Here is a 25,603-nt window from a genome sequence, read left to right as displayed (position 1 = left end):
AGGTGTTTCCCCTCGTTTCCGCTTTCACCACAGGGCTGTGTCTTGTGTTCAAGTCCTCTGTGGTATGTATTACCTACTGGCTCACATTTGTGAGCGAGACCTCTTGCTTTGTTTGTGTCTCACACATAAGGCCTGCGTTTTAAAGCAGACACATGCAAAATTTTCCTGGTGACCATTTGAGGTTCTTGGAGTATTTTGATATTCTTTTAGTAGCACCTATTGGAGATCTGTGACATCTGAGCCCGCCCTGTTACCTCTGCAGCTACAGATTCTATTTCAAGGTGGCCAGGTGAGCTTGAATCTTTGGTAACTACATTTTGGGGTTTACATTCATTTATGTGGTCACATATTGGCTGTCAGGTACCATGCAGAGGACAGTGACATGGGTAAATAACTAAAGCCTGTGACCTGCCCTTTCGATTTGTGTATTTTGGTTAGGAGACATGCATTACTAAATGAGATCACCTAGCCATCAAGAGATCACTGTGGCTGCAGTGGAGAGAGTGGTTAGGGAGCTGGAGAGAAGCAGATGGTGGTCAGTCATGGTCTCCATCATCACTGAGGGCTCTCAGCCAGGGAATTGATTTGATCTGAGTTGAGCTCAAGCTGATGCGCTGAGAAAGATGGGCTAGACCAAGGGAGAGCTTGGAGGCAGGGCTGCTGGAGGGCTGCTGGAGGGCTGCTGGAGGGCTGCTGGAGGGCTGCTGGAGGGCTGCTGGAGGGCTGCTGGAGGGCTGCTGGGATCAGGTGTAATAGTGCAGGTGTAAGAAGGGGATGGACACTGATTAGCCTGGAAGAGAGCCACAGACACACTAAGAGTCTAGAGGTTGTTGTGTGGCACACAGCACAAGCCCAGAACTCTGGCACAGGGCTTGCCCTGTGCCGCAGTGAGGCCATCTCAGGCGATTATGGAGTGGGAGGTGCTAGCTGAGGGTGCCAGCCTGGAACCTGGCATTTAGCAGCACAGTTTGTCATGGGAACCTGTGCACCGTGTTCCTGTCTTTGCTATATTCAATTTCATCACCAACGATAAGCATCGTCAGTGCTCAGGACATGGGCTCTTCCTACACTTGAGAGCCACAGCTGGGATAGTACCCAGAAAAGTTGGACACTGATACAGCACCTGACTCCCACATCCCAGACATTTACTCCATCTCCCAGGCCTGCCCAGTTCCCCATCACATTGTCTTCACCTGGATGTCAGGGAGAAGTTTGATGTTGCCACCAAACAAGGAGAATGGTGCCTAATGGACGGACCAACTGCCACCCAGGGGCACCAACTGACTTGACTTTTATAGTGAGCATGCTATGCATAGGTCTGGACAGCAAAGCAGGACATGAGATACTGGCCTCTTCTTCTCCACTGGGCCTCGCTGTGAGCCCGCAGGCACCCCCAACCCTCCTGATATTTCTCTGCTGTCTGTTGTGGCAGACACTTTCCAGAGGTAACAGGCAATCCATTCATGCATTGTGCACAGCAGGAAATAAGAGTAGCCCCAGTACTTGTGGACAGGGATACAGAGAAAGTAAAAGATGAGGCCTGAGGTACCTCTCCACAGAGCTCAACTTGCTGCAAATGAGGTGTGTGGGCTTGAACTTGGGAGGGTGCAAGGGGCTGGCAGGGAGGCACAAGGCAGCCTGTGTTTTGCTTGAGTATCTTCAAAGGTGAAAGTGCAGGCCATGGCACTTTCCCCGGGCCAGCAGCAGGCTGGCAACAGTAGATTGAAGGCACGTACTGTCGTGTATTGTAGTGCCAGTCCGCAGACAGACAGTTATGGTATTTTTGTGTTTTGTGTTCTGGGGGTCGAATTCAAGGTTTTGTGCATTCTAAGCACCCACTCTACCTCTGAGCTATACTCCCATCTCTGCTTTAAAGCTATTTCTGTTTGCCTTTGGTATCTTCGGGTCACGCTATGTGCCCACTGGCTAATTTTAGTCGCCATCACTTAAAAGGTTGTGTTTGGTCACTTCTCAGTCTAGAGAATCCCCTGAGAGCCCCTTGATGTGACTTGCTGGTGGGAAGACGGGGCAGAGTAGCCATGGTCCTGTGCTCTGTTCATTCCTGGCAGCTGCAACATCTCCCGAATGAGGCCAGGTCTCTGGTATGTGTGCTCATGTGCTGTTAGCTGTCGTGATGACATCGAGGGCTGGTACCTGTCTTCATCCTACCCCAACTTGAGTGATGATGGTCACAAGCCACATCTTTCCTGTAACTGATTCATGCAAATTCCTTTTCCCCGTTTGTTTGGAGAACCCAAGTCTCCTTACCTTTTGCTGATGAGGAAAACATGCAGCACTTGGACAGAATGGGGAAAGGAGGGGGGCACTTTATTACACAGTGTCCCTTATTCCCGCCATTATGTTTCCTGCTTCCTGTGTGAGAACATCGAGATTGGGTGGCAAAGCAGGACACACAGCCAGGTCACCTTAGGAGGACACTACATCTGCTCCCAGACAGCCAGGGCTTGCCTTCCTTGCATGCTCTGTCACCTGCTGTGGCTTTCAGCCAAGTTGCTTGATCCTCATGGCTTTCTTTCCTCCTCCTCCTGCTCCTCTTTCAGTTAACATACAAAGTAATAGGTTTAATGGTGACAGTCTATATACATATGTTCTTCTAATTTGCCTCTCAAACCATCCTCCCTGTCCCCTTCTCTCCTTGCTGGTGGCTCATTCTTGCTATAATAACAATAAGAGCATCTATGTGGCAAGGTGGTGAGTGAGTCCCACTGAGTAATAGCCACAAAGTGCCCAGCACCAAGCTAGACACATGGAGTTGCTGGCTTTCTCAACCTGTCTACCCTATGCCCTGAGTAATCTCAGTAACCCCAATAAAAGGCCTCTAGGTAGGAGAATGTGGGGAGGCCTGGTACCCAACAAGACCAGCGTCCTACGAAGCCGATCCACCTATTCACGCTTCCAACAGTGTCCTTTGTTGGTGTGACCCCACCCTCCCAGCGACTCCCTGCCCTGGCTAGGAGAGAGAATGTACCATGTCCCACAGTGGGGCTGATTGAGCCTATGGTTTCATCGGTTCCCAAACTAGTATTTATTGCTGGGTGTGGGTCACACTTGAGTGACTGAGGGAATAAATCCTGGGTCAGTGTGTGCGTCACTCTAAGAAAGAGAATTGCCAAGCATGTGGGGTACTTGCTGCCAGAACCTGCCCGGGAAGAGTGGTCTCCTAAAGCTTGTCTGACTTTCTGCCTCAGCTCTTACAGCTCCACATGCCCCCTCCCCAAGCCTCAGGGCCTCTTGTGGGCCTCCATACTGCCTTCCTCCCTCTGTCCTTCCCTTAGCCTCTACATCTGTTCACCCTTCAGGCCTCCTCCTGCTAGGGTGAGTAGGTGCATGCTCTGTGTTGTCCTATGGCTTAGCCTCTGCTAACCATGTATGGCCCCTGAATGCCTCCCAGCCACCTGGTAGCCAGCACAAATGTCTAGGAGAGGCAGGGCCCCTGCCAGTTTTGGCCACACTGTCCCCTGACCTCTGGTTTGTGAACTTTAGACAGTGTGCCCTTCCTGTGTGGAGAGGTGAAAATGGGTAGATATCCTGTGCCTCTTATTTGAGACAGACTGGCAGGGCCGGAGGGATAGGGTAGCTCAGTGGTAGAGCATATGCCTAGCGTGAAGGCAGCTTTAGGATTCATCTCCAGCACAGTGGGGAAGGAATGACCAAGTGAAGGAGTTTTCTGTTTGTTTTGTTAAGACAGTGTCTCAGGCTGCCCTCAAAGTTAATATCTCCCTGCCCCAGCTTCCTAAGGGCTGGAATTACAGGCATGTGCCACCATGCCTGACTTGTGAATGGCTTCTAAAAACTGAGTTTTAGGAAGGGAATTTTGTTTTAGATGAGGGAAAATAATGAACAGAGAGGAGGGATTAAGAAAACAGGAAAAATCAGAAAGTTTGATTCAGATGTTTTTCCCCCCACTGAGAAAACCAATTGGTTCCTTTAGGAGGTGCCCTTCATGCCCCAACTTCCCCCACATACCCCTCTCTACCCCCCCAACCCCTCCACCCTGCATGCTGAGAGCAGGAAACTGGAAGCAGGAAGCTGGAAGCCTGGAAGCGGAAGGAGGAGTAGCTTCCTCCTGTGGGTTCCAGGAAGTTTCTTTCTGCATCCACCTCTTCTGTTCCCATTCCAGCTTTTCATCCTGGGAGAGATGTGGAGGGACACCTCCACCTAGGGGCCTTGGATGGGACAGACATCACTCCTCTCCTCCATCTCTGTGGTCCCTGTAAGCCTGGCTGTGCCCAGATCAGTCGGACCGAAGGGAGGGGCAAACCCCCCAGCCCGAGTCCTCTGGCCTGTGATAGGGTTCCAGTGACCACTTAGTGTGGAGCACTGTTCTTCCCTGGTCAACACACACTTGTGCCTGTGCGTGCCACGTGCTTATATTGTGCAATTGCACTGCTGTTGTTCAGGGCTTGAGAACCACTGTAGCACCTGCCTCACAAAGAATTAAGAGCTGATTATTTCTTGGGCTCTGCTTTTTGAGCGGTGATGACTTGTTTAGAGGCTGGGGTTCCTGCTCAATAGAGAGAGTTCTTGCCTTGCAGTGTTCAAGGCCCCAGGTTCTATCAAAGCAGCAGGAGGGAAGGAGAAAGAAACTAGATACTTAGAAATTATTGTTTTTGGTTTTTTTTTTAACTTAAGGTTGTTATCTCCAAAATATGTGTATATTCAGCCTTTTAGGATCTCCCGGCTCCGAGATTGTGTCTACCTCTCCTGCAGCTCACAAATTAATACTTCCAAGAGCCCTGCACTTGTGTGTGCAGTGTGTTGATGGGCACATTTGTTCATGGACAAAAAGCTATTTCAGCGCACTCTGTTATCTGGCCACATTTGAAAATGCCCCCAACAGGAAGTTTCCCCTAGGGCTGTCCTTTGTGGGGAGTCAGAAAGCGTCTTTCCTCTTGAGAGAGGCAGGTGCTGTGGGCCGTGGACATCCTTAATGCACTCCCCTCTTGACCTTGGCAGCATCTTGCCTTTATGACCAGAATTCCTCTGCAGAGCACTCAGGTTAGAAGTGCACCCGCAGCCCCACCTCACCCCATCTCCAAATGGCTCTCATACAATGGCTTATCCTGTTATCATCCATGAGAAGCCATTGTATGAGAGCCATTTGGAGATGTTACAACCTGTATGGTCTTGCCCTTCTGCTTATTAGGTCCCTTGTCATGTTTATTGAGAGTTTCCTCCAGGGCTTGTAAACGAGCACCTAGGGTCTGTTCCAGGGAGTAAACCTCCTCTCTTGTAAGGGATTCCAGATTTTTCATGGAATCATGGAAGTTTTTATGTTCTTCTGAAACACATGATTCCATGGATCTTATCAAGTAATGATAATTTTTCTTCCTTATATAGTGTCTGAGTAGCTACAACTTCACTCTGGAGAGTTAGTGTTCTATCCATTAAATACTCATATTTATTATCAATAAAAGCAATTTTGGGTACAAGCTTGTTTTGTAAATTCTGGTTAGCAGATTCCAGAGAGAGAATCTTTTTATGTAAGTCCTGGTCAGCAGATTCCATAGACAGAACCTTTTTCTGTAAGCCTTCATTGTTATCTTTTAAAGCCTATATCAGTCCCAATAATGACTCATCTTTGTTCTTATTATTAAACCAGTGTTTGAACACTGTGTGAATTATTACAATGAATGTCAAAATGGTACAGGCCAGATATGTCTTAGGGAGGTCGTATATTTCCAGGAAAATGTCATTCAGCATACAGGCAAAAAGGTTATTAAATTCTTGTGAGGTAATGTTGTCAGCCATATTACAAGAATTACTCAAAATTTGTTAGTCAGTTTTAAGGTGTAAAATTATCAGGTACTTTTACTTGAAAGAAGCTTACCTTTCCGTGGTTTTTGGGGGTGCAGTAGCACTTTTCAGCCAGCAGGAGGCGTTGGTATAGCTCCAAAGCAGGGCCTGCTGGCGACCTTGGCTGGCGGCAGCTGAAGGCAGGAGCCAAGATGGCGGGGAGCCGGCACTCGGAGGAGTGGGAATGCCTCACTCACAGCGGTTTTCGCTGGTCTGGGGGATAAGCTAGGGAACTGAGACCGGACTAGCTGCTCCCTTTTTCGGGAATGGAACCGTGTAGGTGTCCCCTGGTTAAATGGAACTTTGCAGGTGGGTTTAGGTACCCGCCAGCCGGGGAGGAGGCTGAGGGAGGGAGCCGCCTAGGCCTTTGGAATTTGCCCCAGGTGAGCGCCAGATATTGGTGAAATTATTAAGGCCACTCCACGTAGTTAAAAGGGAGGTTTATTTTGTGGGGTAACTTACAAATGAAGGGGTAGGTTACAGGGCCTGGCAAGGGTATAGCGCAGTCTGGCGGTGTTCTCTGGAGAACTCTGCTCGGTCTACCTCCAGCGTCCAGAGTCCGGGAACCAAGAGAGAGAGCTCTTCCCGATCCTTGGTCTTGCTTCCTCCTCCGCCCCGCCTTGTGGGCGTGATCATTACCGAAGCCTCAGTGGGGGTTGGAACTTCCAGGCCAATGCTGGGATGGCTACCCACTACACTCTGTTATCTGGCCACATTTGAAAATGCCCCCAACAGGAAGTTTCCCCTAGGGCTGTCCTTTGTGGGGAGTCAGAAAGCGTCTTTCCTCTTGAGAGAGGCAGGTGCTGTGGGCCGTGGACATCCTTAATGCACTCCCCTCTTGACCTTGGCAGCATCTTGCCTTTATGACCAGAATTCCTCTGCAGAGCACTCAGGTTAGAAGTGCACCCGCAGCCCCACCTCACCCCATCCCCCACCCAGCAAAGAAAGCCTTGGGGGCAGTTGTCCCATGGGTGGAGACTGAGCTCCTTTTAAAAGAAACATGGGACCTCAGACTCAGGTTTTGGAGATATCAGGAAACTAATTTGTTTATGCTTGCTTTGTTCAGTTTTGGTTCTGGGAATAAAGTATTTACTTTTGCCAAAAGCAGTCAGTTATAAAATAGCCACAAACTGTTCTTGTGAGGCTAAAGCCCTTTAGGGAGAAAGCCACACTCCCTGGGATTGGGGGCAGCTCCAGACTGACTCAGGGTCTCCTATGTAGCTCTAGCTACCCTGGAACTCCCTGTGTAGACCTCTGCTTCCTGAATGTTAGTGTTAAAATAATGCACCACCATGCACAGCCAGGCTGACATTTAGTCCCTGAATATTCGTGTATTTGGCTTGCTGAAATTTATATATCATATTGTTAATAATTTTTTAAGCTTTTGGCTGCTTGTGCTAAACTTGGATAAATTCTTGTGTCACAAAGTATGTGTTGGTAGATTTTAGAAGTTGAGGGTATATGAATAATTACTTTTTCAGAAATCAGAAAAATTTCAGGGATTATGAAACCTTGGTCAAATTCTTCCCCGTGTTGAAGAGTGGGCAGTTGTCATTTCCGTGAGTTTGTGATTGAAATATTTAGGTTTATGTGGTGTGTTGCCGCCCTCTGCTGGCCAATTATAGAACTACAGCCTTTCAATGAAGCTCTATTTTTTTTTTTTTTATGCATCTGTTCCCATTCACAACTATCTCATCCACCTGCTGTATTGACCATTACAACCTCAGATAGCAAAACCATGTGAGACGTGATTTGAGAGTCACAGTTGTTTATTCTTGCTTCATTCAGTTTGGGTTCCAGGAATGAAGCAAGTGTTTGCTTTGATGAAGTCAGTTAAGCACAAACAAATTCTCTGTTCTTTTCTTGCAAGGCTAAAAAATCTTTTAGGGAGAAAGGGCCCCTGGGCAGCTCCAGGCCGACTTTTCTTAAACCATCAATACTACTTGGAGTATAAAACTCAAAAGCATCCGGTACTCTGAAGCTATTGTATTTAAGTACATTAAAAAGTAAAGTTGAAATTGTATACACAAGTGACATTTGGAAAAGCCTGAGCCTTTAAAAGCCAACTGACTTAAACTCGAAGGAAAATACTGAGCAGGTGCAAGAGAAGAATATGCAAATGTGAGCAAATAGTGCACTGTGCTAGTGGCCACCCCACTTAGACCACGGCTCCTGTCACCTGTCCCTGAAAATGAAAGCAGAGGCCCGTGAAGACCACTCTCAGAACTCCGCCTTTCCCAGAGGTGCTTGGAGTCTGATATTATTACTACAGAGGTGGCAGGTATTTGGGGATCCCGCCAGCTGTGAAACTAAGAAACCCCAATTAGAAGTTTCTAGAGGAAAATTTATTTCATTTTCTGCATTGCAGCCCCAGAGTAGAGGGAGGTATGTGTGTGTGTGTGTGTGTGTGTGTGTGTGTGTGTGTGTGTGTGTGTGTGTGTGTGTGAGAGAGAGAGAGAGAGAGAGAGAGAGAGAGAGAGAGAGAGAGAGTTCATGTTAAAATATTTTTGGTAGAAAACATTTTTAAAATGATTGAAGGGAAGTGATGTCCAGGGCCCCAAGGGAAGGGCACTGTGAGCTGTGAGCTTTGGTGCTTGGGGCTGTCAGAAGCCAGGTGGCTGGTGGTGACTCATCTTGGCTGGCCTGGGGCTGATGGGGTAAGGGCAGGCATGCTGAATGCTGGCTCTTTCCTGCTTCTTGAGGCTGCGCTCCTTGGCCTTGGGGCTGTAAATGCAGCAAGATCACAGGTTATGTTGCTCTTAGGAAAGCTTCCTTAAACACAGAGGAATCCAGCACTTTGCAAAGCTGCTGTTCCATCTGGTTAAGGGTCCAATGTTCCTTGTCACTTGGGTGAAAGTGGTTTTTGGAAACCGGATGTGGTACCTTAAGAAAGTCAACTTAGACTGCCAACTTGATTGTTACTAAGGAGCCAACATGTGGAACTAAATGCTGAATGAAAACACCTCTATCTCACAGCCTTTGACAGAATCTCCTGTCGTTTCTGAGCTTGCGTGTGAGCGTCTCACAGGCTTCCCTTCCCCATTCGGATGTCTCTTCCTGTTCGAGTCTTAAGCATGCTTACATTTCCAAAGAACACCACTTGGCCTTTTTTCATTCAGAAGCATAAAGACTGGTCCGAGGAAGCAGATGAGACCAAACTTGAAGAATGCCACCGTGCCCCTGACTGTGCCAGAGGCTGCACTGTGGGCACTGGAGACTTGCTGGCCAGCAGGGCCTATTTCTCAGTGTTGTCCCAGAGCTGTGAGAACTGTCAGGGCATGGAACTGGTAAGGTGGTCCGGGGTCACATCCAGCAGGGCCAATGTGCTGATGCTGTTTCTGGAGGCCTGAAGGGCCCTTGCTTTCCTCTACTGCAGCCTGGAAAATGGGTCATAGTAAAGACAGAGTGCAGGGCGTGAAGTTTGTGTTGAACATGAGACAAACAACAAAGAGTATTTTCAGTAGACCAGCCTTTATTGTGTTCCTCTTCATTTACCTGAAATTCTCGGTTCACTAGGCTCTATATTTTCTTTGTGAAATCTGGCTGCCCTGAAAGACTGGTTGAATTAGATGATTTCCTCTTGCTGTGATAAAACAGTGACCACAGAAGGCAACTCATAGAAGGAGGAGGTTCTGTGGGTTTATATATAGCTCCAGAGTCCAAACCAGCTGGGACAGTGTGGCAGCAAGCGGTGGGCATGCAGCTCACAGTTTGGACCATAAGTAAGAAGAGTGAGAACTAGAAATAGTGTGGGCTTTGAAACTCTCAGAGTCTGCCTCGTGTGATATACTTCCTCCAACAAGGATGAAGGACTTTTCTTTGCACTAGGGCGTGTGTGCGTGTGTGTGTGTGTGTGTGTGTGTGTGTGTGTGTGTGTGTGTTTCATGTTAAGATAGCAAAACCATGGTAGACATGATTTGGAAGCCACAGTTGTTTATGCTTGCTTCATTCAGTTTTGATTTACACATACCAAACCTCCCCAGGGTCACCAACTGGGGGCCAAGTGTTCAAACAGCCTATGGGGGACATTCTCATTGAAAGGACTACACTGGTCTAGAGCAGAATGTATTTACCGCTCCATTGGCAGTTGTAAAGCCAACCAAGAGAGACAAAGATGGAACCAGGGCTTTTTCATCACCGCTGGTGAGCCGGAATCCAGGCTCCTTCGTCGAGAATCCAGGCAGATGCTTCCACTTGTGCAGTGGTGTGGACTTGGCTGTACAGGAGGGTGGTCTCCTATGAACCATGCTTTCAGAGGGTAAAAGTAGTTGCTGTGTAAGTGGGATGGGCTCCCATCGAGGGCTCCCATCGAGGGCTCCCACCGAGGGCTCCCACCGAGGGCTCCCACCGAGGCCTCCCATCATGGGCTCCCATCGAGGGCTCCCATTGAGGGCTCCCACCGAGGGCTCCCATCAAGGGCTCCCACCGAGGGCTCCCATCAAGGGCTCCCACCGAGGGCTCCCATCATGGGCTCCCATCGAGGGCTCCCATCAAGGGCTCCCATCGAGGGCTCCCATTGAGGATTGTAGTTCTTGGAAACTGGAGGCGGCTTTACTTCTTTGAAGAAAGCAGCTGTCTGTGGGATTGTTAGGTGATTTTTTTTTTCTCTTTATGAATAACTTTCCAAAAAATTCAGACCTGGCTCTGTCCTCTGCATACTACTCTGTGGCAAGGAAGGATGTTCCAAGCAACCTAGTGCAGAGAAAAGTCCTGCATCCTCATCCTCATGTGTGTGCACAGCCACACCCACTTAATGACAGCAATGCTTCGGGAAAGGAGTCTGATTGCTGTCACTGTGTGACCATCCTGAGTGCATTTACACCAACTGAGCCAGCTGTGCTGTTTCTAGGTGACAGCTCTTACAGGACCACTGTCATACAAGCCCCATTGTGCCCCAAACATGCCATCATGCCATGGATGACTCTCTGTTTCTCTCTTTGAGGAGTTCAGGACTTTGGGCAGAGACATCCAGGAACTCTGGCACCCTGGTGTCTTCTGCTTTTCTTTTCTTTTCTTTTCCTTCAACAGACAGGTTGAGATGGGACTTGGGAAGAGAGGGAAGGGGTGGCCCAGTCCCTTCCTCTGGTGATGTTCAGGTTCCCAGAGGAGCCGTCACAACCCACTCTGTCACCTCTGGGCTTTGTACACCCCATGGCTGACCACCGTGGTCTGTATGGCTGAGGAGGGAGGGAGGGAGGAGATGAGAAAACACTACAAAAAATCAGGGGTACTTGCATGCCTGGAGGGCCAGGGGAAGGAGGCACTGGTGTAGACATTAGGGATAGCCTAGGCTAGCCTTTCAGAAATGCCCTCTCATTACATCTGGGGACTCTGATAGGAGCTTCCAGGAACTATGTGTTCTGGTGCTTCCTAATTTCAATCAGGTTGTTTTTAGAAATTATTTTGATCACTTACCTAAACCTTAACACTTCCTTTTGTGAACAAAACCAAACCAGAACCTGAAAGAAATTTTCAGGGACTGACCATAGTTCTGGGATCTAGGTCTCTGGGGTTCTGCTGCAGATCATGGGGATTGTATGACTGTTCTGGTCACACAGAGCTGTGGACAAAGCTAGTATACGAAGGAGTCTGAATTCTGTCCCCTGAAAGCTGGTGGGAGAAGCTGAAGTGGGAAGTCTTATATTTGTATTGCTCATGGGAGACAGAGAAAACTCCCAAGTATAGCCTCGAGCCATAAGATTTTAAAAATAAAATACTGCACAGCCCAACAGCCAGTCAGAGCCTGTGCTGACCACTCTGTGGTGCCCATAACAAGCACCAATGCTTGGGTTCCTGGAGAGGGCCGTGACTCATGCCCACAAGGGTTTCCTCTGAGATCCTTCTCCCTTCTGAACATTGCATTTAGATGACTTGCCTAAATATGGGCTCCATTTACACAGACCTTGTGGTCTGGGCAGCTGTCACTGGCAGAGTGGGATCTGGTCTATGTCATCAGGGCTGGTGGGTCCTGGGCCACCCACCCCTTGTGCAGTTATCTTACTGATAGCAACCAAGGTCTCTGGCTAAGCTCTGGCTGTGTCCAGATGTTAGTGGCATGGGCCCCAGAATGTCCCACTGCAGGACACCTTCCACCTGTGCCCTCCTTCCATTGTCATTTTGGATGTGTGACATCGGTTGCAGCAAAGTCACACGTCATCAGTGTGCTTTGCAGGGGCAGGGGTAGCCCAGGACCTCACAGGTTAGCACCGGACACACACAAGGCTGAGTGAATACTGAGTCTCCCTTACCTCACGCTGCTTTTCTGTTCTCTTAGGCCAAAAGTTCTCAAAACAAACAGTCCCTACGTTTCAAAGTGCATGCCATTCTGAGTAGCATGATGAGTTGCTAAGTCACCCCGGCCCTGACTCCCCTCAGATGAGAATGGCGCCTTTGTCTCCTGTCTGTCTCCATGCTGTGTATACCACCCCACCACCAGTCATTAGCAGCTGTCTTGGTACCTCAGAGCTCAGGATCCTCTCGCCCCCGTTTTGCTTAACGCTGGTCCTCAAGTGGGAGAGTCGGGAGGCTGGCCACCGGGGCATGCAAAGAGAAGCCACAGAGCCCCTCTTCAAGAGGAGAGGCAGATAGTCTCATCAGAATTAGGAGTCCTAAACCAAGAACACACCCCACAAATGCAGGCAGAGGTGGCTAAGACCTGCTGTGGAGAGCATTGCCTGTAAAACTGTGGAGATGAAATTCATGCTAGCTTTTCCCATCTCACTTCAAACCAAACTGCAAAAGCAACAGCCATGGCCATGGTACAGGATGTGGGCTGAATTATGGAGGAAAAAGTTTTATCTTTTGGGGTCCAGTTCTACCTGTGGTTTCAAGCGTCCATGGGAGACATCGAGATGTATTTACCTTAGGAACAGGACAGTTTGCTGTGGAAGAGAACGTGGGACACCTGTTGTCATCTGTCACATCATAGGCTGCTACCTCTCTGACCTGGCCACTCCTGCCTCTCTTCTAGGACTGCTTGCCATCAAGGAAGCACACGACATAGAGACCAGGCTCAATGAGGTCGAGAAGCTACTGGAGACTGTCATCAGCATGCCCTGTAAGGTGAGGGAGATGTCGCAGGGAGGCCAGAGCGGCTCGTCACCTCCCAGGCTCGCAGAACGCTCCCTGTATCCCACTCAGCGTCTCATTCCCACTAGACATCCCGGCCGACGATCAAGGGAAGGAGGGCTTCTGTGGGCTCTGCTAGGTTCTCTCGAGTCATGAGGTGTGAGGCAGGAGGAGATGGGGCCTTTGCTTCCTTCCCTTGCCTCAGAACCTGCTCTTCTTGCTTAGGCTTAGAACAGGCACCAGGAAGCCAAGGGCAATGTCAGCATCATTGGCAGCCATGGTGCTCGGTTCCGTCTCCCTGGAACTCACACCCTGAGTCTGTGAGCTTGATGTAGAGAACTAAGAATCTAGAGCACCAGACTGAATGCCTTAGCTCTTAAATCTTCTGTTTCCCCACTGGCAAATGGCTGAGGTAGAAACAACCGAGCTGACAGTAAGGAGGGAGCCGGGTGTGAAATGCCAGCCGTGTGCAAAGCATTCCACAGAGCCACCCACCCTAGCCAGAGGCCTTGCCCGTTAGCCACTTGTCAACAAAGAAACTGCAGTGATCCAGTTACTGGGCATAGGTCATCAACCAGCCCCTACACAGGCCTGGGACTGCCTTCTGAGCTTCCAATCAGTTGGGGTTACCTCTGTGCACAAACACCACCCCAGCACACACATGGGACCCACTGTGGAGAGCTTTTCATCTCCAGTAATTACTCTGTTTATACCCAGTATTCTAGGTCTGAGGTTGTGCTCACCTTCTTTGAAAGATCGCCTCTGGATCAGGTGTTAAAAAATGATAATGTTCATAAAATTCAACCCAGCTTTCAAAGTCCTGTCAAAATATCAGGTAAGAGCTGCAGTGAAGGCATGGGAGCACTGCTGTCTGTGGCTGTGTGGCTGCAAGTGTGGTATTTTGGTGGGTGGGCTCAGCCTCCCCCTTGGGAAGAGCAGAGGGCATTCGGTGAGAAGCTGATGGAGTCATTCATGGGAGGTGAGGGAAGAAGGGAAGACTGGCAAGACAGCGTGATAGTGCCCTTGTGTCTTTACCACACAGGGATGATAATCCCAGTTGTGGGTGTGGGTGAGCTGGGTGGGTGGGTTCTAGGACCTGGGGTGGGAGAGGTCTCCTAGATATGACTCTGAGTGCACAGGGTGGGTGGTCCATCGGGGCTGTTCGGTGTCCAGAAGCTTCCTGCATTATCTTAAAGGAGAGTGGACAATGTGAAGGCCTAGGGGCCTCTGGGTAACTGGGACCTGGCTTCTAGAACCTTCTTTGTAGCTGATTGTAAGTAGTGAGGCTGTTTGTCTGGGTTGAAGTCTGTGAACCCTCCTCATCCTACTGAGTTCACCACTGGCTCTGAAGTTTCACTGGTTGTCAAATGGGGCTCTGATTCTCTACCTGGCACATGGGAAAACTGCTGTTGAGTCTGAGTGGGAACCGTGCACTGAGTCCTAGGCCCGTGTGTTGCATTATTTCATTGTTTGGGGCAAATGGGAAAGAGAACAGCAGAATTCTTAAAGGGGTGGAGGAACCCTGCTTCAAGATGACCCGGAGGCTCCACGGTTATGCAGACAGATGAGTTTCAGCAGCTGCCTCTGGAGGAGTCCTCTGCCCCCTGTCTTGCCTTATTTTATCATGTAATGATCATATCGTGATGTAATGACCATGTGGTGTGTGTTTGTCTTATAAGGTTGAAACAATGGGGTGGAATTAAAGGGGTGAATGCAGATGCCACATGGGGTTTTAAGTCTGTTTTCATGTATTTTTGCAAGGACTGGTGACAGGCAAGTCCTTGCTGCTGTATGAAAACTCCCTGGTGGCCTTTGCTCATGACAGAGGTGCAGCATCCAGGCCGACAAAGGCAGGGATCCTGTCCTTCTTGTGCACCTTGAGACAACAGACCATGTGAGATGTTATGCCTGGCTCCAAACACACTGCAAAACAAGCTGTTGCATCAGAGAAGACCAGGGATGGGGGGGGGGTGTCAACAAGTAGGAAGAAATGGGGCAGGGGGATTGGGAATTAGCCCCTTAGGCACTGGTGGGCCTGAATGGAAAGAGTTGGCTAGGGGCTGGTTTGGGACCAGCTTGGCACAGAGAACCCTGGCTAACAAGAAGGGCATTTGTGAATGGCCTGCAGCCAAAAGTCTTGGTGCAAGGTATGGTGTGTGTGTGTGTGTGTGTGTGTGTGTGTGTGTGTGCGCACACACATGTGCACACATGTGATGTGGTGTTGTTAGTACGTGAGGCCACAGTCTGGGGGCTAGCCTCCTTCCTCAGTGAAGTGTTTGGAATTCTTCTACAGGTTTCCTCCACTCCTGAGGCTCCCTTAGTTGTTCCCAGCCTTCCCATTTTGGCTGTCAAACAACCAGGCCTCTCTGGAGCCAGAGCTTCCTAATATGAGCTGAGAGCCTGGATATGAACTGGCGTGTATGCGGGGAGCAGCATTCTGTCACCCCACTTAGGATGTACCTCCCTCTTCACTGAGGGAACAGACACATTCAATAAGCTGCAGAGACTTCCACTCTGACTTCTTTTTTAACGATGTATTTATTTTATATATATATATATGAGTGTTTTGGCTACATGTATGTCTATGCACCACATGCATGAGGTTCTTATGGAGGCCAGAAGAGGGCATTGAATCCCTTGGAACTGGAATTATAGGTAGTTTATGAGCCACCATGTGGAGGCTGGGGGATCTTGTAGATCATCTGTAAGAGCAACAATTGCTCTTAACTGCTGTTTAAGAGCATCTATCTCCTAAGCACCTCTCTCCCCCCAACCACTGATTTCTAATGAAGCTCTTTGCTCAGAAGCACTGGCATCTTCTTGGGGAAAGTGGTCCCTTGTGGGCACCTCAGGCTTTCTGGTCTTAGTGCCCTTATTCACTGGTATGTTTCTGGGCATGTGGCTCTCAGAAGGAGGCCCAGAGTCTGAGGAGGTCTGGCTTCCCAGGAACCCATGCACACGACCTTCCCTGTTGCCACTCTCTTTCTCCAGAGTTCACCCCATGTGCCGACATGAGGACCCCAATTTGACTCCTGATGGTCATTGCTTTTCTGAAAGCCTCACACGTAGAATAAAGCCCAACTTTCTTGTCATCTCAGATAGATTCAAGTCAGAACGGTGGATGATTTTGATCTTGTCACATCCTCTCCACACCCTGAGTCTCCTCCACTGGACTCTGGTCATGGTTTGTGCTGTGACCCTCAAGGGTCACCAAGGCAGACACTGCCCACCCACTGCCGTTCTCGTCAATTCTGTCCATGTAGGAAACAGATGTTAATGGTCAAGACCTACACTGACCCTTCTTCCCTTCTCTGAAGGGGTTTCTTCATGCAGTCTGGCATTTGGGGAGATGGTGAGTGCTATGGAGTTGGCACAGAACCCTGCCCTCTCTTGGGATGGTGATCTACCAAGCCTGGGCCCTGAGTGTCCAGACTTTTCTCTTTGGATGTTGAGGCTGTCGGTGGTGAGGGCTCCACCAGATGGCACCAGGCACTGGCTGTGCTGAACAATCTTGTCAATATTCTGGGGCCTCATCAAGGATAAGCACTCAGACGTAAGCATTGCTTTCCTGTGTTGATTTAAATGTTTCTTAAACATAAGAGAGCACAGACCTTAAGTGTTCTGCAGGGAAGCCATGTCTATGCAGCACAAGGAAACAGAGGTCTCAGCTCCACCTGGTTATTACTAGTAGGACCAATAGATTTCAGCCACAAACGTGGATTGTTCGCATTCAAGGTTTGAAAGGAAATACATTGTGTGTGTGTGTGTGTGTGTGTGTGTGTGTGTGTGTGTGTGTGTGTGTGTTTTCTTTAATTTAGTATCTATTCAATCTTAGCCTTAATTTTTACTATACGGGGATAGACAGCCAGTTAATAAAAGGATATTGTTTGTGCTTTTGTTCTGTTGCTGGAATAAACTGAAAATTTAATGCCAGGGAGGAAGGCTGTACTGTGAATGTTTCCGTGGCTGACTAAAGACCTGCAGAAGAAATGGAATCAGAGAATTGATGACCTGAGCGGTGGTAGCATAGGGGTACATGTAGACGCTGCCACAGTTACGAATTAGGAAAATCACCATTCCAGCACCATGTGCACGGATTGGAAGATGTTCAAATAAAAAAAACATCCATTGATGGAGATAAGCTAAGCAGTGTTGGAAGTTCAAGGGAAACAGGGTTTGCACAGTATATAGGCCTTATCCTCTAAGATATTTGTTAATGGCTATTGGACAGTGGGCCTATGGATATTGTACAATATACACATGCATACAGGCACACCCCATATTTCCACAGAGTGGCACTCAACAGGCCCTGTGGGACTCCTCCCAATGTCACATCCCCTAGTTCTAACCACCTGGGACTTGAGCTCCAGAGAGAGTTGTAAAGTAGCTCACCTGAATTCTTTACAAGTCATGAGAAACAAGGAAAGACCAGGAGCCCTTGGAGTCACTTAGCTCGGTACAATGAGGAGTCCTGGATTGGATCTGTAGCAGAAGAAAGGGCCTTTAGTAGGACACTGGCAAAATCCCGCTGAAGGGACTCTATACTTAGTGGCATTGTCCCCTTGAGATTCCCTGGATGTGATGAGGGATGTTAACTACATGAAGTGTTGACATAGGGGAGCTGCTATGGGGTATGTTGGAGCCCTGTCTACATCTTCTTGGTGTCGAGGCTACCTGTAATTCTAAAGTTAACTATAAATTAAACATTACAAAATAGGAATATAAAAGTATCTTGAGGTCTGAGGCGTGCCTTAGAGGCAGAACCACTGCCTAGCATATTTGAGGCCTTGAGTTTGATCCTTGAGTAGGGGTGGGTGGGGTTTAACTTGAAAATGAACTGTTTCTAGAGTTAGGGATGGGACTTTAAAAAATTGAACTAGCTAGTGATTTTTTTTTGCTGTGGGTTCTGAACTGACATTCAGGAAATTCATATCTTAAGCTTGTTTGAAAATAGGCTGCAGGCCCTATAATTTTTCTTGAATCATGCCCACCCTTAGTGACTCACTTTCTCCAGCCAGGCTCACCTCCTAAAGGTTTCCCAACCTTCCAGAACAGTGCAACCAGCTGGGGACAGAGCATTCAAACTCACAGGCCTATGGGGGACGCTTCAATTCAGACCACAGCTCTACCCTCCTGTGAAGACTGATCCCAGGGCCTTTGCATTCAAGCTGCTATTGTTCAGTATGTGGATGGTGCCAGGGGAGGACTCCACTGAGCAACTAGTAGTAAAGCGGCCATTTAAACCAATGGCCTCTGTAATTCGGTACAGGCTACACTTAGACTTCCTTTGTTGTAAGTTTTAGATAATTCCTCTGAGGTCTTTAAGTCACAGCTCCTCTTAAGACATTGTTTTTAAGTGGATGGAAGAAATAAAAACATAAACTGTGACAGAATCTTTGCTCCTGCTTTAGCTAGCACAGGTAGAGGAGAGCCGTGTGTCTGGATAGGTGTTGAGCCTGCTGTGATACCTGCTTTTGTGTCCCAGTGTTTCCCAGTGACCCAGCCATCCCTCTCCAAGCCAGCTTGGAATGGCTGCATTAAAGGTTTACAGATCCAGCTGTGTGTATGCTCAGAGTGATGAGGGTGAGGCTTGGGATCCAAGAGGGACCAAGAGCTTCCCGGGGATCATCTTTTGGGAAATACTGGCAATTTGAGCAGGCTCCCTTTGTGAGCTCAGGCTGGAACTTTAAGGGACTGGAGACCAATCTACTTATTGACCTCAGGGCCCAACTGGCTTTGGGAACTTTAGCTCTCATTTATGTGTCCAAAGGCTCTTTGTGATAGACAGCTGAGGAGTGACTTGTTCCAAATCTATTTTGGAGGGGCCAGTATAAATTCTACTTCTTAGACTCCACAATTCGCGTTGAGCATAAATTAGGCATGCCAGTAGTTCCAGGAGTTTGTACAGAAGTGACTTGCATCAGTGACATCTGTTTGAACTCCCAGGGTCCCTCCCCCACCCCAGATTCCCTCAGGAGAAGGAGACCTAGGCTGTCAGTTAGCAGTGTGGAGGCTGCACCGGGGCTGCCTGCACTTGCTCAGACAGACGGATTTGGGTCAGAGTTAATGAGAACAACACAGAGGGGCTCTCTGCTGCCACACCCTTGGAGCTCTGAGGCAAGGGAATCGGAACTTGTGTGGGTTCAGTGATTTTCGGTCTGACAGATCACTAGCTAAGCATCTTCCCTTTGTTCTTTGTACAAAGAAGTGTAGCTGACCCGAGCTCCCAGACCCACTCCTTAGTGGTTTGTAGAGTCCCGCCCCAGGTGGAAGGGCAGGGAAGGCAGGGAGGAAGCCAAAAGCTGATAAGTGACTGACTGAGAAGTACTGCAGAGCCATGACACATGCTGGTCCCTTCTCCAGGAGGCTGGGCATGCATTTCAGCAATACTTGGCAAACTGAGGAATAATCATTTTGTGAGAGGGGAAAAGGAAACCTATTTTTCTTTATTCCTTTCTGGGTAGTTCCCTAATTCTCTGCATATGGAGAAAAGTTCACAGAATGGAGCACCAAATGCCTAGAAAGGTTAAAAATTAAGAGGAAGTAACAATCTCATCATGAAAAAGCAAATTTTATACTCAGGAATAAGTTAGACGACGGTCAAGCGGGGAGAGGACTAACAGAATCCTTGAGACACAAAGGCCTCTGATGTCTGTAACCCTGAAGATGGGGAGAGATGCTCTTGTTGGCTGTATGTGCCCGGAGGAGAGGAGGGACTCAAGTCAGCTGCATCCCCAAAGTGAGGATGAGATCTTGTGAACTAAACACACCCATTATCTGGGGTATGTGTTAAATGTGTCTTTTAGGGCAAGAGCCTGGCTTGCGAGGACTAACAGAAGTGAGCCTGAAAATGGAGCTCAGCCGCCTAAGAACCAAGGACTGGAGATGAGCGAGGTTCACAGAAAAGGGAAGATCCCCAGGCCAAGATGGCACCTAGGGTGCTGAGCTCCCGAAGAAAGGAGAGAGAAATGCAGTCCCTTCTTAAATGTCAGGGCTGCAGTAGATTAAAAACAGAGAGAGAGAGCCAAGCCATCCTGGGTTCTCACACAGTATCTGTAGTCCAGAATCTGTGGATTCAACCAAGCACAGGCCAAAATACTGGGGGAAAGTACTATGTCTACTGATCAAGTGCAGCCCTTTCTCCTCATTCATTATAATAAAATTATTTACATATCATTTACATTGTATGAAGTGTTATACGTGATCATTATAATAATGATTTACTTATCATTTACATTGTATCAGGTATTATCTGTGATCTAAAGGTGACGTAAAGCCTAGATGGAGGATGGGTGCAGATTCTAGAAACACTTCCCTGTTTTACATTAGAGATTTGAACATTGGTTAAGTTTTACTGTTTAAAGAGGGTGTCTGTAGCTAAATGGATACTTGCTTGCCATGATGGAGTTGAGGACATCATGGGATACTAGAGTTAGGTAAATCCTTGGAGATTCTCAAATACAATCTTGAAGGTGTCCCACAGAGGAGAGGAGTCCCACAGCCCTGAAACTGCAGTCTAAACCTCCAGCCTAGTGACTACCACAAATCCTCCATTTCAGCCCTTCCAGCCACAGGAGAGCCCCTGGACCCTAACAGCCAGTGTAGATACAGGAAGCTGCTTTTGTTTGTTGATTTTTCTAAAGTACCCATATCTGTGCTTATGGGGGAAAATATTAATATATATGTATGTATGTATGTATATATATATATATATATATATATATATATATATATATATAATTTTATGAAGCAAAGCAAGCTAGTTGCTTATTTAAAATGCACTCTGATTTCATCTGAGGCTTAGGACTGGCCAAGATGTAGATGCTGTCAGCCCTGTCTCAGCCAGGGCTGAGGTCAGAAAGGGCAGGAAAACTGTGTGATGTCACATGTCACAATGATACATAGATCGGGCCTCAAACTTGAGCCCAGCCCTCTGTCTGTAAACCCACGGGGAAGGGCAGGTGGGGAGGTGTTCCGATAGCCAGAGGATCTTCCTTCAGGGAGAAACACACTGCGCCTGTGGACATTGGTGCCAGTACCTTAATCTGCATGTCTGAGCCCTAGAAGGAGTCTCTGGGCAGCGGAGAGAGAGCTAGGACAATAGATGATGGGGAGATTGATGTAAACTTCACTTCTGAAGTTTTATTTCACAATGTCACACACACACACACACACACACACACACACACACACACACACACATTATGTGCTGTATGGTCCCCTCACCCAATATTCTCTCATCACCCTTTCCTTCCCACACTGAACCCTGTGGTTGATATATTGTGCACCCCAATAAACTTATCTTGGGGTCAGAGAACAGAACAGCCACAATATTAAACATGAGGTTAGGCAGTGGTAGCACACGCCTTTAATCCTAGCATTCCAGAGGCAGAGATCCTTCTGGGTCTCTGTGAGTTCTAAGCCACACTGGAAACAGCCAGGTGCGGTAACAAGAGCCTTTAATCCCAGGAAGTGATGGCAGGAGGCAGAAAGGTATTAAGGCATGAAGACCAGGAACTAGAGCTGGTTAAGCTTTTAGGCTTTTGAGCAGCAGTTCAGCTGAGATTCATTCTGGATGAGGACTCAGAGGCTTCCAGTCTGAGGAAACAGGATCAGCTGAGGAATTGGTAAGGTGAGATAGCTGTGGCTTGTTCTGTTTCTCTGATCTTCCAGCATTCACCCCAATATCTGGCTCCAGGTTTGATTTTATTAATAAGACCATTTAAGATTCATGCTATAGAACCCCTTCTCTTTATAGTCCCCCCCCGCCCTCTTTTCATGCCTTTTTTAATGACACACTATATTAGAGTTGCTGGCATGAGCATGGGCAGGAGGTTATTTATTGAGCAAGAACAACTTGACTGTATCTACACCATTGAGGAATATCACCTCCCCTTCCATGGTTCCCATTCCGAAGTGCCTATAGTTAGTTCATCAGGAAGGGGTGGGACTTTATAAGTCCCCCTCCCACCCATGACAGATGTTGATGGATCCAGTCTTGTGCAGGTAACCACTGTTGTTGTAAATTCCTGGGTGCAACAGCTGGGTCAAGTCCAGGTGATAGCATCTCGTAGCCCTCCTCACCATCCCCAGCTCTTACATTCTTTCCGTCTCCTGGTCCACATGTTCCCTGAGCCTTGGATGGGGTGCTGTCGATGTCCCGTTTGGGGCTGAGCACTTAGCATCACTTATTCCCAGCACTGTGATCAATTATGAGTTTGCATTAACAGCTGCCCACTGCGGAAAGAAAGCTTCTCTGGCCAAGGCTGAGAGCAGTCCGTCTGTGAGAAGTCCTGAAGTTCCAGACCTCAAGCACTGACCTCTCCTGAGTACTTACCTTATGGCTTTGGTTTTCAGAAATCATGAGATCCAATGGATTTTGTTTGGCAAACACAGAAACCATAGTTATTGACCACAGCATACCCAACGGGAAGGACCAGCTCCTGGATGCGGATTCCACGGAGCATTTGTGAGTACACAGCTTCTTATGTGGGCCTGAAAGCTGGCAGCTTGTGCAGTACTCTATAAGAAGGAATGGACATGGCCCCAGGCACCCAGCAGCAGACGCTGCCAATTTAGGGGTTCCTATTAAAAGCTTGCCTGATATTCTGGTGAGAGTTTGGTTAATGGATCTAGGGAGAGGCCTAGTCACCCAATCACTAGATGTGAGGGGAGTTCTGAAGAAGTTGCAAAGCTCTAGGATCTAGTTTGTGCTGGCTCTGAGGTGTGAAACTTGATCTTCTGGTCCAGGGTCCAGGAACTGTATTACTCTACACTTCCTGGACTAGGGCTGTGACACACAGGTGGTCTCACAAGTTTATGAGTTCTCCATTAGAACCTTTTTCTAGAGAGGAGCCTTGATTACTGAGAGCTGCACAGCCAAAGGCCTCTGTTGCCTACAGTCTCCCACCTCTGCAATGGGACTTCTGACCAGAATGTGCTGGAGAGAGCCTGCCACCTAGAGGCCTGGAGGAACAGCTATTGCATGCTTGGCCAGCCAGCTCCTTGGTGAATTACCTAAGTAGCAGAGTCCTCCAACAGGGTGACAGGAAGTCTGGCTTTGTTGCTGGGTGTTCTTCAGGACAGAAAGGGGTCCCTGGGAATTCAGTGGAGGCAGTCCTAGGCCCTGTAGCAGCTGGTGGTGTGAAAAGGTCTCCAGCTGACTCCTCTACCATGACAGTCCCTGGCTAGCACCTTCTCACACAAAGCTGAAGGACTTTTCTCCCATTAACACTCATTCAGTGTGCACCAGAATGCCATCTCTGCCGGCCACAGGTCCCCAAGAAACTGCATGTGGTGGGAGCAGTATCCAGTGGTGTCTTGGCCAGGCATGCCTAGAGGCTAGGATTATTCTATCAACACAGTTTCTCACCACATTCTCGAGCAAGCTTCTAATATCAGTAAGTCTGTGAAGTTCTTCAGTATTCCCAGTGACTGTGCTCCAGAACGTGCTTCAGTCTCTTAGAAGTAGGCTGTTGAATTCTCAGACCAGAAGGCTGGTGGCACTTGATGTTACCATGTGGCCCTGGGCTGTGAGTAGGGGCTGTCATGCAGTGGAGTCTCTGCAGACAGTATCCAAATTTGACCCAGAAGGAAGGTGGGCACCAGTGAGTGAGCATTTAGGGATCGGTGTGCCTGATGGAGAAGGGGCAGGAGGGTCAGCAGGGCCCCTGGCAGTGCTGGTTCTGAGGCCTTTGGCCGTTCTTCGTCCTGCTTCCCACTGTTCCCCCATCCCCCTTGGTCTGAGAGGAGGTAATGAAGACAGTTCAGGTGGTGGGAAGTTCAGGATGGTCCTGTGCACTCACTGTGTAAGCGTCCCACACCCACACCATTTTCATCCTTCCGAGCCTGAATCAGACTGGATCAAACCAGGCTTGGCCACCAGGTAGAGCCTCCCTCCATGACTGCAGGGAGCCTCCTGTAGTGTGCCTCTCTGGTGTCCTTGCAAGCTCCTATTCCCTGAGGAAACATCCATTCCACCTGCTGCTTTCCAAGCTGATACAGGGCCTGGCACAGAACAGGAGCCAGAATATCACAGCAAATAAAGGAAGGATGAAGGCCCCGCTACTCTCCTGGAACAGAGGCAGGAAGTAGTTGCTGCAGAGGCACCAAAGCTCTGAAGCCATTTTATCCAGTTTGTATATTTCCAGTTCTTCCCATGTGTCTGCCCCATGCCTGGGAAGGACATCATCTCATTGACGTCCCTCATCCCCTTCCACAGAGCCTGGACCCCTCAGTATCCTTGCACTGCACTGGCTGCCTCTTATCCTTTTCCCTCTAGCTGAGATCACCTCTGTCGTCTCTTCCAGGTTTGAGAATAGCGGCGAGTTCTCTCCGGAGCTGGAGGATGGTGATGACCCAGCAGCTTACGTCACCAACTTGTCCTATTACCACCTGGTTCCATTTGAGACAGACATTTTGGACTGAGCCAATCCATCAGGCCTTCTCTGCCTCCATCAGTCCTTGACTGCATGCCTTCATGCTGTCCACTGTGTGGCCCCCAAGGGCCAAAGCTGCTGCTCAGCCTGGGCCTCCCAGGGCCCTGAAGTTCACCAGGCCTAGATGTCCCGAAAGCAGAAGCACAGGGGCTCTTGATGTCCACAGGCTGATGCCAGCAACAGGAGGCCACATGTCCTGCAGCTCTGAGGGGTCTTCCACCAGCACTCAACCCCGCTAGCCTGCCTCTTCTCACAGGACGCACTGTTCCTGCAGGCCATGCTTCCTCTTGTCCTCACTGCCTACTCGAGGGGAGCATTCTGCTTGGTCACACGGCCCTGACTCCCCACATTTCTCTCCAGTGTCAAAGACACATTTCAAGAGGATTTTTGACAAGTCACCAAGTTCTGGACTACAAGGGCAGGGCATAGGAAGTGACTCAGGGCTTCCCTGGGAAGTGTGGCTTTCGTTTCTTGCTTTCCATCTCTTCCCTGGAAATGGGGTTTGGGGGTCAGCTGGAAGGAGTGTTTACACAATGTCGAGCTGGAGGGAAGTACTGGCTTCAGGGAGGGGAAAGCATTCAGAGTCATGTGGTCATGTGTGTATGAACCCAGTCTAAAGTTTTCTCCCAGAGAAAAGAGTTCCTTCCTCTCTGCCAGCACCTATCAGCTCTTCTGCCTGACTGTGATGCTGTTACCATCTAGGGTGCTCAAAGCTCCTCCCCTGGTGCACTCAATGGCATAATTGCCATGATGAATCAGAAAGAAAGGGATGGGGAGGAAGGGAAGCTTACGGCTTGGACCGCAGGAAAGTCTGGGTCCTGCCACTCGTCTCCCCACTGTGTCTACTAACGACCAGCATTTGCTAATGTAAATAATAGTAAGTTATTGAAAATTCTAATTCTTTTACACAGTCTGTTTTTAATCTATTTTAATTAAATAAAATCTATTGCTCTACTTTGATCTAGCAGGGACGTTTGTGTAAAAAGATGTGGTTCATTTTGTCCCTTGCCTAGGGATAAGAAAGAAGGTAAAGGCTGACGGCCACCCCCACCCCACCTCTACCCTGAGACCTGACCCTAGCACTCTTCCTGATGCACTAGTATTTAGGAAATGTGTTCTCACCCTAGGGAGTGATCTATTCAAACCAGATAATGAACAAACCGCTTGGGTTTGCTTTCATTTTGACTTAGGGGTTCCCCCTTCTCTGCTTTCCTCTTTGGCAGTCACAGGAAGCGTCTCTGGTGACCCAGCTACAATACAAATGGTATTTCCGTGAATTT

General features: G+C 48.6%; 1 protein-coding gene across 1 annotated transcript in view; it reads left to right on the top strand.

The window, feature by feature from the left end:
• Window positions 1-25,283, top strand: part of Pxdc1 (PX domain containing 1) — a 28,611-nt gene extending 3,328 nt beyond the window's left edge. The window contains exons 2-5 of the mRNA XM_036189156.1: window positions 12,788-12,879; window positions 13,603-13,720; window positions 22,243-22,354; window positions 24,195-25,283. Of these exons, the coding sequence (XP_036045049.1) occupies window positions 12,788-12,879; window positions 13,603-13,720; window positions 22,243-22,354; window positions 24,195-24,312 (440 nt within the window). The 3' untranslated portion in view covers window positions 24,313-25,283. The remainder of the gene's footprint in view (window positions 1-12,787; window positions 12,880-13,602; window positions 13,721-22,242; window positions 22,355-24,194) is intronic.
• The last annotated feature ends 320 nt before the right edge of the window (window positions 25,284-25,603 follow it).

Source organism: Onychomys torridus, chromosome 5 (assembly GCF_903995425.1).
Source record: "Onychomys torridus chromosome 5, mOncTor1.1, whole genome shotgun sequence".
Lineage (NCBI taxonomy): Eukaryota > Metazoa > Chordata > Mammalia > Rodentia > Cricetidae > Onychomys > Onychomys torridus.
The sequence above is the reverse complement of the archived record's forward strand: the minus strand, read 5'-3'. Positions and strand labels throughout refer to the sequence as shown.